The following is a 17,379-nucleotide window of genomic DNA, read 5'->3' on the forward strand; positions in this document are numbered from 1 at the left end:
TGCAAGTACTGCTGAATACAATCCTTATCATGAAGTTAAGTAGTCGACAATGGCGTGTTGCACGGTCAACTTCATGTCTGGCAGATAGAAACGACCATATCCAAGTCACTATAAATAAAACGTAGACTGGGCACATGATATCCTGGTAAGGTTCTTATCAATATCGTGGTGTCTGTAGATGTAAGAGTTCGGGCACTCCGATGTCGCACGCTTGCTTCAAGCAACTGAGGCGTTGCAGCCTTTAATATCAATAAATCTTGTTTGTGACGTATTTAGCAGCTGCGAGCTCTTCGCGATGTGCTCGTTTGACTTTTTAATTCCCAGCTTAGGTTCGACCACCATTTTATGCTAAGCAAACAGTGATGTACTCTGTATTCTCTGATCCAAAAGAACCGCTCGTTTTCAAATGACCTTTGTGATGGCCATTCTTTCTCTACTCGGCAAACGTCGCGTTAATGGCAGAAGTCGTCAATGAAGCGCTTGAGGTCTCAAGTTGTTCCTTCTCTATGAGTTGAGCGCCTTTTCTTCAATGATCCCGTCACGACTGACGATTCCTTCTCTACCACCATCAACATCACTTCAAGAATCAGCTCATCTTTGAGAAGCGTCGTTACTACGCAGTTTAATACATCTTCATCGCTAGCTATCAACAATGTCTGATGCCAAAAACCACTCGGGTGATGACCAGCCCCTGAGCGAGGAGACTCGTGAGGATCTTCGTCGCATGACCCTCAGTCTTACTAACCAGAGAACCATCGAAACTCTTACCCGAACCGCAATGATGGCCAAATTCAAGCGGCAGAGCACGCGTGCTCTTAGCGAAGACGGCATGGATCACTGTAAGGCTGAGAAACAAGCCCCGACCGAGAAGAAGGCCACCACCGCCAAGATCATCGATGGGCATGTCTCCCATCGTAATGTTAAAGATGGAGATACCGAGCCTGACAAGGATAATAACAAGAAGCAAGCCTAAGTCTTCCTGACGATGTGAAACTCGCTATCCGAACCTTTTGAGCCTTGACAAGACTGCCCCAGAGGTACGTAAAGCACTTGTTTTCTGTATATCACCTATACTGACAATGTATTAGATACCCCTGTTCTAAGAGGACATATCGAAGCATGCGATCGGATACGGACACCGGGTTTCTATCTCCCATAGGACCAACTGGAACTGGGAAGGATAAGGGCATGTACTGCGGAGAATCGGAATAGCATCTGTGACTGTATGAGGGCGTGGATCGATTACTTTTCGGAACCAGGGCCTCTTTTCTTTGCTTTTTTACTTCAACAGCCACGTTAATAGGTGCAGAAAAGGAGAATAGCCCCAAACAAATTTACGGAAATAGCAGCATCTAACCGTTGTAACAACCTCTCTCTTGTATGGAATTGTCAGGGTGACAGTGAAGTCGTGGCCCCTCTGTGTCTACCTGCATTGGTGTGAGACAAACAGTCCAACGCCCTGCAATGCCCTGCAACGCCCTTTTGCACTTTTGGAGCCTGAAGTTCAAAGGCCAGTGGGTATGCCATAGAAAAAAATGGCCTCCTAAGTCGTAGGGTATAAAAATAAGTAGTCTAAGAACTATAGTCTAGGGAGCATAAAGTGACCTGCTAATTCCGTCTCTTATGCTTCCAGCGGTCAATTTTTCTGATGCCCTCAGGAAAGGATGGCCTTTGGAAGAAGTCAGATCATATCTGTCTATCGTGGTTCCAGTAATCAACAGCTTAGAGGCGCTTCTATGCATCTGCATGGAGGAGGCAAAAGAGAAACCAAGATGACGATCACAATGGACGTGTTGCCTCGGGTAAGACAGATCGTGTTCCGCTGCGTTACGCTGTATCACTGGCAGAGGTTCCTGCAGCTAACAGAGACCATCGCATGGTATATACCCGTCACTCGTTTATTGTCAACTGTGCTCTATCTCTCCAGTCTGGGGAACCAAAGGGGCTCGAGAGACGCCAATGAGAGTAGAAAGCCGTCTCTCCGCAATAATAGAAGAATGATGTTATCTGAACCCTGCGAACCCATGTAATATTGGCTGTCTTGAATTGATTAACAGACAGTCAAAGTCGTAACCAACAAAGTGCTTGTCAGCAGCAGGGGACCCATGCTAGACCAACCCACAACCTGCAATGCAACACGTCTTGGCAGGCTCGGACCAAACTTGCCCGTCTGTTGTTTCCGTCCAGCAGCACCGTATAAATGTCTGTTCTCGATTTGAGGCCCCAAGTCAAACAGAGTAAAGGAGTCTAACCAAGCTGGGAGAAGCTGCCATGTAGCGAAACGCCACTATGCCCAGTTGTTGGACCTCAATCCTGTATCCAAGCATAATGGTGTACAAGGGTCAAGTACGGATGACATGATAGTGACATTTTTTTCTTATCTTACTCAGGTGGTTTCGTTCGTATCGATCTCGCGTCCGAGGATCTGGATCCCAAACAGTCCGCTCTTGGATCGAGCTAGCTGCCAGATCTATATCCAAGAGACCCATCGAGAGCATGGCTTGTCCGTACGAGCAATGGGATGAGACAAAGCCCACAAAATACTCGATCGTTTTCTCCGACCTAAGATCCGTCAAGGGTCTTTTCTGCACCCTGTCACTTGACGACTAATCGGAGTGGCTGCAGTTGGATCGAAAAACATGACTGCTGATACTAATGTCCTGTTCTTGTACTTCACACCCACAGCACAAGCGGAGTCTGCCGAATCAGTCCATAATAATTAATGCCTGCTTTGATATTGGAATCGACATGTACTGCACAGTATGATAGTAACTGTTACTCTGTCCTCGTGCGGGCAGGGGTAGCTACGCTCTTGCTCGCCTATACCAAACAGCACTAGGTTGGCCTACAGAGTCTTATGCAGTGTAATAATAAGCCATCTGCACATATCCGCAACTAAATGTGGCGTTCTGCATCGTTGAAAGGCCAACTCTGAGACGCAAAAAATCCACCTCAGAGCTTACTTCTCTTCTTAACAAGATGACAAGGATACACCGTTGGAGTTTGATCGAGACAACGGATACGATAAAGAGAGGACAAAGCAAGATCACAGCCTGTGCAGCAGGGGAGTAAACCCCTGAAGGGATGATGGACATCGATTGCACTATACGCTCGACCTTTCTACCATCGTAAAACGGTAAACGAAGGCGCATTTACTTCTTCTCCGCCGACTTCCTCCTACTGTCACATTTAAACTGTGCCGGGGAGGCGGGTAGAAGATGCTAGCATGACAAGACAATAGTGGCGGCGCCATCAACAAACGCTTGAGGTATCCTACGGGCAAGCTGCTCGCCATCTGCAGCGGGAGTGAAAAAGGTAAGCTGCAGATTGAGCCGTAGTCCAGCCTTGACTAGCGGTGGTCTGAGGCTGAAACTTGGTAGAACAGGTAGGTGTGACTTCAAGGGATTATTGCTGTTTGCTTGAAGTTTGCAACTAGAGAACTGGTTGTGCTATGTGGACAACTTAGGAGGCAACGTAATAGAGTAATGTTTGTCCTGGACCATTCCCGTTATTGCCATGGAACTAATGAACTGTGTTCACTTGGCTTGACTAACCCTTCCTATAGTTCATAAACCGCAGAAGAACTACACGTTCGATCGCTATGGGAAGAATCGACTCCCTCTTTCTTCTAGTACACCCATTCGGGTCAGGACATCTTGCCGCAATCTTCCTCTGACTTTAACCCTGCCGGCGAACGTGGCAGCACTTGACACCGGTCCCGAATCATCGAACTCGTCCTCGCAAGGCCGTCTCGGATAGAGGCATGTGCTGGTGAGTTTGCATACCCCATGGCGTTCTCACACTCTCCAATCCTTCGCATACGTTCCTCAAAGCGACGCAAATTAATCCCTTCATGTCTCCTGCAACAGTGACATTCATTCCCTATACCACAGCCTAAAATTGCCATACTTGTATCTGGGTATTCAAGCTCGTATCGACTGTCCTCTGATGACAGTGCGTAGCAATCAATTCCCCGACTTGTGATAACCGCCCTTTGGCTTCCCTCTTCTCCCGAACATTTGTGGCAACGTGCTAGGTCGCATCGGTTGACGGTTGTCCATGCGAAAAAGTCTGAAAGGACTATGTTTTAGTGCTTATAGAGCACTGTGATGTGGTAGAAACCGGGTTGATAAAGCTCGTGTTAGACAATGTCAGAGAAGGAATTATCATAAGATTTCAAATTGCTGAACAAATATATGAGTGTTGGGCTGCTGTGCTAACGAGATTCCTTCAATAATAAGTTGAGAGAACCCCGATATACATCATGCCAAAGCTCCGCCCGTAAGGCCGTTGCAGCACAAGACCACTTGCGATTGTTCCAGCGTTGCAACTTGGTTTACTTCTCTCTTATCCAAAACCGCACCCCACCGATGTGCCGACCAGCAACTCCCCTTCAATCCGAGTGCTTTTGAGATGCCGGTGCTTGTCCACGACTTACTTGAGTGTGGAGTAAGGTCTCTTCGTATGATTATGAACCTTGATCTTGGGGCCGATGTCCATTCAGGTCTCAAGTTGTCGTTCAGATCCCGGCCTGAGAAAAAGTGTTGAGATGACCGATGTTATGGAGTTCGATGAACGAGACGATAGTGATGACCGAGGTGACTGTATAAGTGACACTTCCAACCAGTACAGCCAGACAACTGAAATTGTCATGTTTTCGAAACGAGAGACGTCGAGTAGCCTTTCTTTGGCTCACGTCCAATGCATACCCTTCACCAGACATGATATTCGGGGCAACGCGCCGTCTGAAAGAGAATGTAGATGAATCGAACACTCCCATTCCCCTGGAATTCAAAACCCATTTCGTTCAAATGAATGACGGTGCGTGGATCCCAGTCATGGGCAACTCTGTCTTTACTTCCGCGTGGAAGTAAATCGATCTTAGCGTTGCCGTTGCTCAAAGGCACAAGCAGCGCCGTGGAATTTTTCCCTGGCCACAGTGCACTGCCCTTCTGTAGTCTGAAGGCCTCGGATCGGAAGCTTGGTCTGTCGAGGTCGTTGATGACAAGGCCACAGCCATTAGCCCACCTGGCGAGAGGTCCATTCTACAATACCTAGTTAGCCAATGCCATATAAGAAGTGGAAGCTAAGACTTACCATGCCTCGAATCACTTCATCGCTAAGTTCTTCGCATAATTTTCCTAGGCCGTACGAATCCAGTCTCAGTTGCTTCTCTGCCGGTGTTGAAGTGAGGACCTCCACAATGGCTTTCTCTTGCAAAATCTTGATTTGCTCGTCGAATCGGTATATTTCATAGCGCGGTTCCTGTGGCATGGCTTTGGGAGCACTGTGCAACAATCGGTGAGGTTAGGAGAATGCTGGTTATAATGGTGGAATGCTAGACTGGGTGGCAGAAACAGGCTGAGATAGCGAAATTTGTAAGTCAAGCGTTGAGTATACGAAGAGGGTGCGGACGGGAATAGCGCCTTTTATGCATCATACATGATAAGATATTAATTAAGTGATCGCACACAAACGCCGAGTTGCCCACCTGAAGCAGCTGCTTTGGTTTGCTTCAACATGGGTAGTATTAGCAACCCATGATGTGTAAAGCGGCAAGGTGCCTGGGGTGAGACCAGCCGGTATATTACCCCGATACTGTGCATCTGACTTAAAAGACTCCCTCGATAAGCATTGCATTGCATTGCAGTAGTTCTATCGTTTGCTTATTCCACCCCGCGGCAGCCCGGACCCTTGTGCCGTGGGCCAGATGTCTCGGTGCCTCGCTTATAAATGAGGCAGACAGGAGTCTTGGCACAAATGGATGCTTGCAGAGGCGATTCCAACGTCAAGGTTGGGGACAAACGTAGTGGATGGAGAATCCGCTTGTTATGATTTGCTCATCAGTGCGACCGGGGTGTCTAGATGTTTGCTGTAGACCCTTGCTAATGATTCATGGGTACTGATCAGCAACGGGCGAGCTGCACTCAGCCGTTGTGCATAAGAGGGCTTGCGTGATGTGTCTGCCATCTTCCGAAGTACAATAAGAATTGGGAGAGGCGCATGCTCAGCTTTTTCGTGATTGCCTGGCCATACATATGCCGCATGCCGTGTGTGAAGCACCTTCTTGACTTTTCTAACAGAAAGTTCGACTGCTGAGGTTGTATGAGACAAAATTAGCAAGCCAGCTTATACCATTTTGGACCTAATTCTGACATTATTTATTTTTTGTATCTGGAAGCTCAGAGGTACCCTTTTCTGTTAACCCCTAAGCTTTGCAGAGTCTGGTTTCCACATCAAGACACGGCTGCAGTACCCATGCATGCATGTGCAAACGGAGCCGTCACATTTCCAAGCCAACGCGGTTAATTCGTTCTGGTGTAGGACGAGAGCCGTACTGTTTCAAGTGAGCACAGTATCGGTGGTATTGACAGTTGGTTTGTCTGTTGTCTCTTTTAATATCATACCACCGTTGAAAGTCATGGATGCTGTGAATTCGCCGGAATTCATAATAGCAAGGGCGCAATTCGAAAATAGAAGAGCCCCAACCTATTGGCCGCCTTTACTCTGCTCTCTTCAGACCTCATTCGCGGAACGTATGAGTAAAGTGTTGTACGTATACTTTTTTTTTTTTTTTTTTTTTTTTGGTGTCACATCAACAAAGGCAGCGTGAATGCAGAGAACAAAATCTTGGGTTTAGTTTCTCAGTGGCCTCTTGGAGACGATTTGAGTAGTTTGGCGACATTGCTGTAGTAGCCCTGAACTCCTCCGTATTTTTGTAACACCGCATGCATATCGATTTCTCCAACGTCTTTTGTGTTTCTGCGGCCAACCAAGCCTGTGTTCCTAGTGCTTGGAATCCTCAACATTTCTGTCTCGACATCCCATCCACAGTCCTCTGCGATTTGTGCAACCCAATCAACCAACGACGCAAACGCACTCTTCGGCTTGGACTTGTCCCGTGGCGGAGGGGCTCGCCACCTATCACCCGTGAGGTTGTGGCTACAACACGGGATTGAGATGAAGGAACACTGAGATACAGCGGCAAGTATGGGTGTCCACGGTGTGAGCTCGTCGGCATGATTCGAAATGATGAAGGTACCTTTCGGGAAAATACCATCATGAACGTCTTTGGAGTCGATAACCTTTGTACTGCCATCAAGTGTTTCCAAAGGTATTATGCTGGGTAGTAGGAGCAGTTTTTGAAGAGATTGTCCAGAAGGTGAGCCTGAGAATGAAGAGTTGTATTGGGACCATGACTTGCGTTCGCGAGCATCAAAGCCCCAGCCATCATATCCTTCAAGCTTTAGAATATGAACTAATAGACCGTTCCCGCAGCCGATGTCCACGAAGCCTGGGAAATCTATTCCTCTGTACATATCTCGCCACAATTCAATGAGAAAGGCCGCTATACCTAGATCCTCAAACACGTGCTTTACAGGATCAGTGGTCTCGAGCCAGGACTGCACTAGAGGCCTGGCGTATTTGTTCTTGAGTTCAGAATACTTGTCCTGAAACCGCTCTCTGGGAACAATCACGTCGTGATGAACTCTCTTGATATAGCCTGCAGCCGCGCCGTGACCATGCTTATGGATAGTTTGAAGCAGGTGGTAGGCAATTCTACCGAGTTTGACTTTGTCAACCTCTTCGCCATCTTCTTCAGCGTCAAATGGTAAGAAATGGACGGATATAGTGCCTGTCTCTGTGACTTGATCCCATTCGTGAAGCTGACAGATGCCTTTGACCTTGGGATGATAAAAAGGCAGCTTTGCTGCAGAAGATGCATGTGGCATATACAAGACAAGAGATCGCATTAAACCAATTTGCCCGCCAGAGTCCAATCCCCCTGTGCCAGGATGGGATTGATAGAATGAGCATGTCTGATCCAAGGGGGCATCACGAAGAGTGTTTCGTGGTATCAGCCGACGCACCATGGTTCTTTGACGATCGAATCCCATGAAGTCTCGAATGCGGGGGCTGTCCTCGGTGGTTTTGACATCTGCGGGAACAGGAGGGTGGGTGCTCTCATCATGGATGACATCTGCGCGGAAGAGCCATTTAGAGTTGAGGTTTGGGTTCTCGACAAGATTGAGCATAATCTTGTCGAAGTGCCGAGTCTCAAATGTGCATGTGTGGCGGCACATAGGTATCCAGCTTGCTTCGCCGCATCGTTCACGGAGCAAGGGCAATGATCCTGGAGGATATTCCTCAGGCTCGAATGGAGCCTTCTTCCGATTTTCCATTCTCAGACAAGAACCGTGGGCGGAAGAGTTGCCGATACGACCGGATATGCAGGCTGGAATGATGGCCCATACGAAGATTTAAGAGTGGTAAGATACTGTTCTTTCGGAAGAGGTGTACAGCGCCGCAGGTCTATACACGTCAACGTTTACGGTGACAACCACCGTTATGATGAACTGGAACTTCGATTCAGGCCGTCTAAATATAATCAGGTCAGTCGTTGATGCCGTCCATGTGGTGACGGACAAAAGATGTGTCCAGGTCGTTCTTGAAACAAGGCTAGCTGTCAGACCCTAGCATCAAGGCAGCTGAAGCCCTAAAGTTTCGGCCCCGGCAAGCAAGGTGGTGTGTTCAAGGTCCAGAGCAAAACGAAACACCAGTGAATTGTAGCGGATTACGTTAAAAACAATGGATCCGCTCCAAGACAGATCTGGGGAATATGAAGATAAAGTGGCACGGCTAGAAAATACATATCTATAGGAAATGTTAGGCTAGGTGACTGGCTAGAACGTGCCTACCCTATGTTTTTTGAGCTTTCTGACTTCAATTATTCATGCTTGCATCGGGTAAAGGCAAATAGCTGATTGCAACACTAAAATCAGGAAAAAGATGACAATAGCTCAGTGAACATCCCTTGAACCTGTAAGAACTCATGTTCTATGAGAAAAGAGTCATTCTTTACATGATTGTCCCAAGGTACTAGTAGATACATCGTGACTCTCTGTGCGTCACAAGGAAGGTCCGGGTGACTTGCAGATGGCTGGTTGTCAGCGTCAGCTTTACGCCGCAGTTTTCAGACAAACAAGGAATGCAGAGGCCAGTGTCATCAAATATCACGATACAATATGACATGATATAGATAGCTGTTCGATTGTGAGCTTTGTACGTTTCCCGGAATACAGGGCCTGGCCCAGGTTAGTACCTAAAAGTGCAGTGCCGCAAGGTACCCCCCCACCAGAGAGCCTAAAGATTAGATCGCCCAAATAATTACTGCATGCCCAACTTGAGGATAAGATATTTGCCGTTTTCGACGGCTTCCCCGAAATGGGAAGATCAAATTAGATAGCGGCTGGAACCTAGTCTTGCATCGGTTGGACCATGTACTATTGTGTGAGACAGTGGTAGCTTCGTCAGAAAGCAGCCGTCACTCAGAAGACTGAGCTGAACAAGGCTGTAGGGGCCCGTTATGTGGATATGGAGCAACAGCCTGAGAATCCCGGCTTCATATTTCTTTTGCTGGTATTTTTGAGTCAGTATTGCGATAAAAACAAACAAATGCATGCATGTATCTACTAATCTGTATTCCTGCCCGTGTTACCGCCCAGCCACTGACTATGTGGTTCAAAGCCCCATTCATGGATGACAGTGGATGGCTGCCGAAATCATCTCACAAGGCTTTCTGCCTGAAATGTTAGGCAGGAGTAGCCCTCACCGTGCTTCCCTCTCACCCTTTCCACCGGGCCTCCCACCAAAGCTAAAGGACTTACTCATCTTTGCCCCTCCCCCTTCTACCAAATTCCCATTCCCTTTCTTCTCCCTACAACGTCACCAACACAAATACCCGCAAACTCCCAAAGACTTTGCATCTCGCAAACCGTCGCAAGACATATTCATCCCTCATACCCAAATCAGTACTCTAGATACCTATACAGCGAGGCGCTATTCTAGCCAGCGGTCGCTGAACACATCCTCAACCCTTTTACAAAACCCATTTCCCAAGGTAACCCCAGTACCTCCGAGTTTATGTCCATCGAAAATCTCAAGACCTACGGTAAGCCTCTTTGCTGTTCCCATGAGGAATACTCTCTTCTCCCTACCAGGACCGCCTTTTTGCTTGCGCAGCTCCCTTCGACCCGACCCCTGGACTGAACTACGACGTCTTGTCTTATCGTCCTGTACCTACTACATTTGCTGGTGTTAAGCCACATGTCAATTCTCCACTCGACCGCCATGTCCATCAATACTATCAATAAATCTGAAGAACATGATAACTAACTGCCTCGCTCAATAGACCCCTTCGCCGAAGCCGACGAGGACACCGGAGAAACCAAGCAGACGCAGAATTACATCCATATACGCATTCAGCGTAAGTTCCCCGTCCAGTCACCCCAACCTCTGTCGCCTTCGAATCACATACACCGCAATTTCACGAGACATTGCTGGATGATTATGAGGATTCATGCCACAGCTGTTTGTGGAAATCGTCACGTTTGCGCACACTGCTAACGTGTCTCTAGAGCGTAATGGACGTAAGACTTTGACCACTGTTCAGGGTCTCCCCAAGAAGTTTGACCAGAAGAAGATTCTTAAGGTCATCAAGAAGAAATTTGGTAAGCTACACATCTGCCGGTTCCTGCTACTCTGGCTAACACGACACAGCCTGCAATGGCACCATCGTTAACGACTCCGAGATGGGAGAGGTGATCCAGCTCCAGGGTGATCAGCGTAAAGATGTTCAGGATTTTCTTGTCGATAAGAAGGAAGGCCTCGAGCTAGATGCCAAGACCATTAAGGTCCACGGTTTCTAAAGCTCTGCATGCCCCGTCGTCCTGTCAGTCGCCGTTCCCGGGCGTCTTGACGTAGAGGGACAGGGATGCATGGCCACCTCGGCTTGTGCCTTTTCCGGACGTGTTCTCTTGCTCTCGCAACAGACACACCGAGGCTCGGCTCCGATTACTCTAGGACGACGGGCATCCACTTAGGGTGAGCTTTTGCTCCTGGTGGCTTTTTGGAAGAGTATTTATTCTATGCTGCACGTTCTGCGGCGGGTAGGAACCGTATTCGACAACTACCTTGCTCGCGTGCACGAGGACGAGGCTACGGGCAAAGCATTTGTTTATCAAACATATGGCTTGTCAGTCGCTCGTTAGTCAGATATGTCTACATGGGCAAGCCCCGCAGTAGTCTCAGGCAAATACAATGTCGATTCCGAATTCGAACATGTCTCAAATTTAATGTGATTGTATCTTAGTTTATGTCGCAGTTGATGTCAGGTCCCATCTGTATAAGTGGGACAATTGGGCTATGTTGACCGAACTCCATCTGTTTTTCTCGTGACTTTTTGAATTACAGGTTGCTAGTACTATGTAAAAGAAGTGTTTCACACCACACCCTGAATAACGGCGAGTTGGAGAAGTTCAATCCGGCGCAGATAGTGCAAGAAAGGAATATGATAGTCGCTACAAATCAGTCGCTTGTTCGTCATACTGCCTCTATGAGCAGAGTGCTGCTGGGCGCACAAGAGCGCAGATACATACAGCGTGGGATGTGCTAGAAGTCGCTGTGTTGTTCGACGCTCCCCCTGACTTGAGCGACCACGCGTGATGCCTCGTCCCATGCGCGCCGCCCATTAGTTACTATTGGCATCTGAGGGTATTCGGGCGTGAACTGGTGCATGTGCGCCAGTAGAGTCACCATACTAAAGAAACTGGCTATGGAAAAAACGTTGATGGACGTCGACGTCTCCTTGCGGATGTTGATCTTTTGGTGGGTGATGTGGTACATCACGGTCAGAGTCTGCGGCGTAGCTTGTCAGTGAACCCGTCTGTTAATTGCGGTGAATGCCCCATGTGTCGCGTGTGCGGGGGAAGGAGAGCGTACCGTGGCTATGCCAATCCAGCCTGGGAGAAAGAGGCGAGGGTCTTCAAAACCACCCGCAATGGAGAGAACGACTTGGGTGAGATAGGCGTTGCAGATGTTGGTTGTGAGAAGCCGAACCATGGTCGCTTGAGGAGTATAGTTGATGAGCCTGTGCATTGGTCAATATGGTATTGTGTCGCGAGACCAATTTAGCTGGACGTGTCAAGGAAGCCAACCATACCATCTGGACATTAGACAGTCTGTAAAGAAGAACGAAAGATATCCCGACGCAAAACACTAAACTAGCATATCAGCACAGCTCTTTCCTTGACATTTTGTCCGGCTCTTGTTCAGGACATATCCCACACGCACCCATATCGTTGCAAGCCCAGTTTCAGTCAGGGCGTACCGCGCATCTTGCTCGACACTCATAGCCATAGATCCTCCTGTCGTCGAGGGCACAACAACGACTATTTCTGGCCCTGGCAGGATACGCAAGAGCAGCTGAACAGCAGAAGGTAGTCCCCACCACAACGCTGGTAGGATGGAGATCAGCCGTAGAGCAAAGAGCCAAGGATGCCATGGCGTAGGGACGTTGAGGACGACAGCTACGCGCGGCTGAAGGAGAGACGGGTGTACAGGAGGAGCGTCATCCGAAGCTATCGTCGTTGTCGTGGGCTGTGGCGGGGAAGATTTGATCGTGTTCGAAGTCACGGACGTAAGCGGTTGTGGAAGATGGCCGGTGGAAGAGCCCCGACGAATGGGGGGAGGATTGCCCATCTCACGTCTGACGTTTCAGGCCATTTGTAGCAATACAAAAAGCTGACTGTGTGGGAGAGTTGAAAGAGAATAGAAGAGGCGAGAGAAGTTGGGTGGACGCAAGGGCGGGGGGTAATCTACCTGGACAGGTACTCTAGGTAGCTGTTGGCGATGCGATGGCGTCAAAGAGGACATGGAAGCTGCCTGCCTCCAGATTGAACTGAGCGTCTAACAGGGGTCGTGGGGGGAAAGTGCGCCAAGGTTTCTCGCCAAGTGGGAACACAGAGCCAATTTGGACGTGGCCGCAGGGTATCAAAATCTTGGGTGATGTTTGCCGGAGAGACGAAATTAGTAAGTCAGTTTGTACTACCAAGAGGCACAGTACTACACTGGCTTATTTTTGTAAGCCAAAGCTAAGAGGCCATCTTTTCTGCTCCTCCCTAGGTAGTGGGTACTCCATCACGTCCATGGGTTAGGGTTAAGATGAAGCATGGGTACTTCATCTGCTCGTGTATATCAAATTGGATGTCTAGGATGTGACATCGACGCAGGTATGAGGATGGGAAGCTTGCAGGCTCCTGGAACTTCTCGTGGCAATCCTTATGGTGACTTGTCTGGAAACATCTCATTGTGGCATTGGCGGCGTTTGCAAATGGCATACAATTCTCTTGGGCTTGCAGTTCTTTCTGACACTAATAACTTGCCTTCCTGTGCTTGACCTGCCCGTTTTCCCTTCTGCAGCTGATATCCACCTTGCCACGTACATCCAAGCGACCCTGAACTCCTGGATCGCTGACAGATAACGCCACAAAAGACAAATCCTTTCCCTTTCATACATAAATAGTATAGCTTTTGGTCTTCATCACTAGCTCGCATTGGAGCTAGAATCGACGTCATGTCTGGATCGTTTTGAAGGTACGTTGCTGTGACCTTGTGTAGCTTCTGCCGAGATACTCTCGAAACGAGAACGTTTCTTGCTTTCGCTTTGCTGCAACCCACCATATTCACTTATCGATGAGGTACAGGATGAGGCGACGTCAGTACCCTGGTCGTCACTCTCATCGCTGTCAGTTTCTGTAAGCATGTCGCTTTCCAGAGCCAGACGCATTGTTGAACATGGAAGTCCAAGATCCTTTTCGATCAACAGTATTTGTTGCTGTACCCAACGTAGAAGGATCTGATGACGTTGAGCTCCGGCTCTTGCTTCTCTGTAAGTCGATGTGCTATCTCGATATTTCCTGATTGTATCGACCCGATGCTGAAGACGATTGAATGCCTCAATGGAAGAGTCGAGCTTGGCTTGGGCTTCGAACAGTTTACGCTGCGTTTTGGGCCCCCTCAAAGATGGATCTAATGAATCCCTTTCTGCTAATAGAACCTCCGAGCTGGCAGCCTCAACAGCTTGTCGTAAACTCGTCCTCTCGTCATCATGTAAGGACGCATACTGAACAGTCTCCACTAGACTTTGACACTCTTGAGGATGTAATATTTTGGAGTCGACAACAGTTTTCCAAGCATTTTTGTAATTTTGATGATACCGCTTGTACCATGAGTATCTTTTGGACTCAGATAGCTCAAAGCATAGATACTCGAGCCACTGTGATAGAGTATCCTGGTCTTTCGTATTTTGCTTCATCTGAGGCGCTGTAAGTGACGATTGCTTGTATAGTCGTCGAGTACATCGCGCCAAGTATTCTCTAAACGCGTCTGAGTTTCGTCTCACGCTCTTTTGATAGCGGCAGAACAGATTCCACCTTTCTAGTTGTCGTTCAAACACCCTCCATTGTTCTTTGTCTGGCCTATTGGAGTCATGCCTCCAATACTGAAGAAGCTCCTCGTAGTTGCCTGGGTTTGTTACAACTTGGTCGATGAGCGTCCTTGAGTACCATGGGCGTCCTCCAGCGTTAACTAGCAGGTCGTAGAACACCTTTTCATCTTTAATGTCATTGATTTTCTGTTCGTTCAGTGAATCTGCGCAATTGACTTGAGTTTGTAAGGAGGTTCTTCCCGGATTGGTGTGGAGATCCGAAGCCCACAACTGGAGCATGTCTATATAGCTGTCGGATTTGTCGACCGGGCGCACTACATTGGAAATGTCTGGTAGGCGGTCGCAATAAAGAACCCTGTTATGCCGTTAGGAAATGATCTAGTCAAGTAGAGATGATAGTGATCAATGGGGTATCGTACTGTACACCATCTCTCATGCAGCGAGTGACATTGTCCTGTCCTAAAGTATCAAGAGATCTGGTCTTCGTGTCAGTCATGCTTGGGGGAAAAAAAAGAGCATCATGTCAGACTCACGACTGCTGATCATTCTTTTTATCGTTTCCAGTCCAGTTAACAGCCTTAAAGGTCGGACCCATCGACTGGTCCATTGATGCAAAGAGAGGTTTTGGGGTGCGTATTGTTGGTTCGAGTGAGGGATTGCGATTTCAAGATTTATTTTTTCCTTCTTTCTCGTTTGCTTAGAGTGTGACGACAGAACTATACACACACTGTTCCAGCTGTGATCGGATAGAAGCAATGCGTTGCGTTGTACAAGGGTTGGTGTTTGCAGATGGAAAATTCAAGTTGTGTATGGCAGTTGAGAGGTGCAGCAAGCATAAGTGTATTCATGCGTCACAGATGCAGTATATGGGCGAGACGACATGAAGAGAAAATAAGCTGGATCGTGAACGAGAATGAGGCTAAGACTCCTCGTAATGGGCCGTTGGGCCAACCTATGGTACTTGCCTGTACCTTGGTTATCTCATTTTCCCTTTCATTTCAGTGTGAGTAGGGAAGTTGCATGTCAAGTTGCACGCACGTACCTGCTTGCTGCTTGGCTTGTCGCAGGTTCTGATTTAATGGATGGAAAGCGCGGCCCAAAGACCATTCGTCCCCTGTATAAGTTAGCACGGGCAGGCCCGGGGACACCCATGATCCGCGCCCTGCAGCGACAAAAGCAGCTACGGATGTCTACCCGCCAGTAGCGTCGGCCAACTCCCATTGGTTGCTGACATGGTGTTTTGACGGAGGGGTCTGCTGTGGAGAAGGAATTGCCCTGGAACTCTTGATCTTTACAGATCAGACTCATCTTTACCATTGCCGCGGGTTAAGCGCCAGAAAGTTCTAGGTGAACTGTCAAACCGTTTAGCTTGATGCAACCCTGTCTTGTTCTCTCTGGAACCCACGTTGAACTGAACGATGCCCATGCTAACTACCAGCATCAACATCATCGTCATCATCATACCGGCATTGCCCAGCCATGCCCTGGTCTTTGATTGCCTTACCCCACGCATGTACAGTACCGTAAAGAGCATGCAGCTTGCCTACCTACCTACCTAGTTTTCGGTGTTCCTACATGGCCTTGTGATCTTTACTGCACGTCGACTTGTCGGGAAGTTGGTTATTAGAGGGAGGTTTTACTTGGAAACTTCAATGTTACATCATTGCAACTTGCCTCTTCCAAGTAACGCATCCATCTGACTGTCTCCCTTACCTGATATCTGCCGTCGTTCATTTGTGGCCTCATCAGTGACTCCATAAAGTGGGAACCGAGGCCCTTGCCGTCCAATATCTCGAAGCGCCATAACCTCACGATAATCACGGCATTAATGCCAGAGCCTGTGTGTTGGACACAGACAAATGCCACCCGGACAGATCGTCCGTTGATTGCCCTGCTGATCTCTCTTTACGCATTGAAAACTCAGGTGTAACCTGCATGGGTGCTTGCGCTCGTTGTCTTTCCCACAGACTTGTGTCACGGAAAAGTAGCTGGCTTGTTACGCAATCCTGGAACGTCAAGTGAAGAACTGGTCTGCCAGTTCTAGTATATCCATAGACGAGACTAGATTGACGAGATGTTATTGTTCTGGTACCGATTCAGTGACTGATAGATGTATTCGACCAGCTTTAGTGAACATATAGCCTAAGAGAACACCAGTGTTTTTTGTCTTAGTAGTGGTCTTCTAGTCCTCCGCCTGTGACGATAAGAGAGTAGCGACTAATGAGGAGGATATTCGTGCATCTTGGCGTGTCATAGCATGGCCAGTGCCAGAACAAACAAGCAATTCTATCTGATTCATGCAAAGTCAATACTCAGCCCGCAATTGACTCAACACACATGGAGGTAGTGAAACTGACTGTGGAGCTGTCTTGGCTTTCTTTCGTTCCAACGATTCAGAGACTAGCGTCAGTTGGTAAGTTCCAGTTTGATCTCTGCCCTACAGCTCTCGAGGCTCAACTTGACCAACGATAATCGATGGCATCCCAGATGTGCTCTGACTCTTCCACACCCTCCCATGACAAACTATCTTGCTACCGTTATCCTTGCCTATCGAGTAGGTCTCAGACTCTACCCATCTGTAAGACGGGGCCTTCTTAACCAATCCTGCCCCACGCCTTACGGGCCAATACAGAAAATGGATTGGAGTTGCCTGGAAACAAGGGTACTGATCTGGCATTGAAACGCATTTGATCATATTAGTATTAGTGGCGACCGCCAAGTGGCAAGAAGCTGACTTCTCGTGATGCTACGACTACCAAGAGCTTGAAGCATGTGGCTTCTACAATTGAATCTCAATCCGATAGTCAGAAACTGTCAATAGGTTTCAAGAAACTTTGGATAGTTGAAGGTACAGGGAAATTGTTATCTCGCCATGCTAAAAGATCATGCCGGAGACTTATCATAGATAAATCTGCTCCCACTTTGTGGGCAAGTTTCTCTGAGACTGTCACGTATACCGCACTAACAGCGCAAATACGTGACAAATAATATATACGCTCCAGTATCCCTGGAACGCTTGAAATAAGGTGTGTAAAAGTTTGTATTGTTCAATTTTGTCTGCTCGAGGAAATATTGTCTAATATGTATCGGTG

General features: G+C 48.0%; 7 protein-coding genes across 7 annotated transcripts; 3 read left to right on the forward strand and 4 right to left on the reverse strand.

Annotated features, from left to right (window-relative positions):
* Nucleotides 1-219: 219 nt before the first annotated feature.
* Nucleotides 220-1,358, forward strand: EDB82DRAFT_497157 (uncharacterized protein). The gene is made up of 2 exons (XM_065608545.1): nucleotides 220-1,037; nucleotides 1,089-1,358. The coding sequence occupies exon 1, from the start codon at nucleotides 653-655 to the stop codon at nucleotides 971-973; it is 321 nt and encodes a 106-aa protein (XP_065464649.1). The 5' UTR covers nucleotides 220-652; the 3' UTR covers nucleotides 974-1,037; nucleotides 1,089-1,358.
* A 2,951-nt stretch (nucleotides 1,359-4,309) lies between these two features.
* On the reverse strand, nucleotides 4,310-5,365 carry EDB82DRAFT_155031 (uncharacterized protein). Its single transcript, XM_025733980.2, has 2 exons — nucleotides 5,098-5,365; nucleotides 4,310-5,045 (listed from the first exon to the last, which is right to left on the reverse strand). The coding sequence occupies exons 1-2, from the start codon at nucleotides 5,272-5,274 to the stop codon at nucleotides 4,713-4,715; spliced, it is 510 nt and encodes a 169-aa protein (XP_025584832.1). The 5' UTR covers nucleotides 5,275-5,365; the 3' UTR covers nucleotides 4,310-4,712.
* Nucleotides 5,366-6,156: 791 nt separating this feature from the next.
* EDB82DRAFT_497164 (uncharacterized protein) lies at nucleotides 6,157-6,615 on the forward strand (the record flags this gene model as incomplete). The annotated part of the gene is made up of 1 exon (XM_065608546.1): nucleotides 6,157-6,615. The coding sequence occupies exon 1, from the start codon at nucleotides 6,263-6,265 to the stop codon at nucleotides 6,611-6,613; it is 351 nt and encodes a 116-aa protein (XP_065464650.1). The 5' UTR covers nucleotides 6,157-6,262.
* A 29-nt stretch (nucleotides 6,616-6,644) lies between these two features.
* On the reverse strand, nucleotides 6,645-8,183 carry EDB82DRAFT_474418 (uracil-O(2)--methyltransferase; the record flags this gene model as incomplete). The annotated part of the gene is made up of 1 exon (XM_025733981.1): nucleotides 6,645-8,183. One exon carries the CDS (start codon nucleotides 8,181-8,183, stop codon nucleotides 6,645-6,647), a length of 1,539 nt encoding a protein of 512 aa, XP_025584833.1.
* A 1,437-nt stretch (nucleotides 8,184-9,620) lies between these two features.
* On the forward strand, nucleotides 9,621-11,122 carry EDB82DRAFT_497174 (translation initiation factor SUI1). Its single transcript, XM_065608547.1, has 4 exons — nucleotides 9,621-9,952; nucleotides 10,193-10,267; nucleotides 10,419-10,511; nucleotides 10,561-11,122. Exons 1-4 carry the CDS (start codon nucleotides 9,925-9,927, stop codon nucleotides 10,707-10,709), a joined length of 345 nt encoding a protein of 114 aa, XP_065464651.1. The 5' UTR covers nucleotides 9,621-9,924; the 3' UTR covers nucleotides 10,710-11,122.
* Nucleotides 11,123-12,758, reverse strand: EDB82DRAFT_497176 (N-glycosylation protein-domain-containing protein). The gene is made up of 4 exons (XM_065608548.1): nucleotides 12,133-12,758; nucleotides 12,002-12,057; nucleotides 11,782-11,929; nucleotides 11,123-11,697 (listed from the first exon to the last, which is right to left on the reverse strand). The coding sequence occupies exons 1-4, from the start codon at nucleotides 12,538-12,540 to the stop codon at nucleotides 11,452-11,454; spliced, it is 858 nt and encodes a 285-aa protein (XP_065464652.1). The 5' UTR covers nucleotides 12,541-12,758; the 3' UTR covers nucleotides 11,123-11,451.
* Nucleotides 12,759-13,162: 404 nt separating this feature from the next.
* On the reverse strand, nucleotides 13,163-15,353 carry EDB82DRAFT_497182 (uncharacterized protein). Its single transcript, XM_065608549.1, has 4 exons — nucleotides 15,330-15,353; nucleotides 14,821-15,277; nucleotides 14,707-14,763; nucleotides 13,163-14,642 (listed from the first exon to the last, which is right to left on the reverse strand). The coding sequence occupies exons 2-4, from the start codon at nucleotides 14,892-14,894 to the stop codon at nucleotides 13,385-13,387; spliced, it is 1,389 nt and encodes a 462-aa protein (XP_065464653.1). The 5' UTR covers nucleotides 14,895-15,277; nucleotides 15,330-15,353; the 3' UTR covers nucleotides 13,163-13,384.
* Between the last annotated feature and the right edge of the window lie 2,026 nt (nucleotides 15,354-17,379).

Source organism: Fusarium venenatum (genome assembly GCF_020744135.1).
Source record: "Fusarium venenatum strain MPI-CAGE-CH-0201 chromosome Unknown EDB82scaffold_2, whole genome shotgun sequence".
Taxonomy (NCBI): Eukaryota; Fungi; Ascomycota; class Sordariomycetes; order Hypocreales; family Nectriaceae; genus Fusarium; species Fusarium venenatum.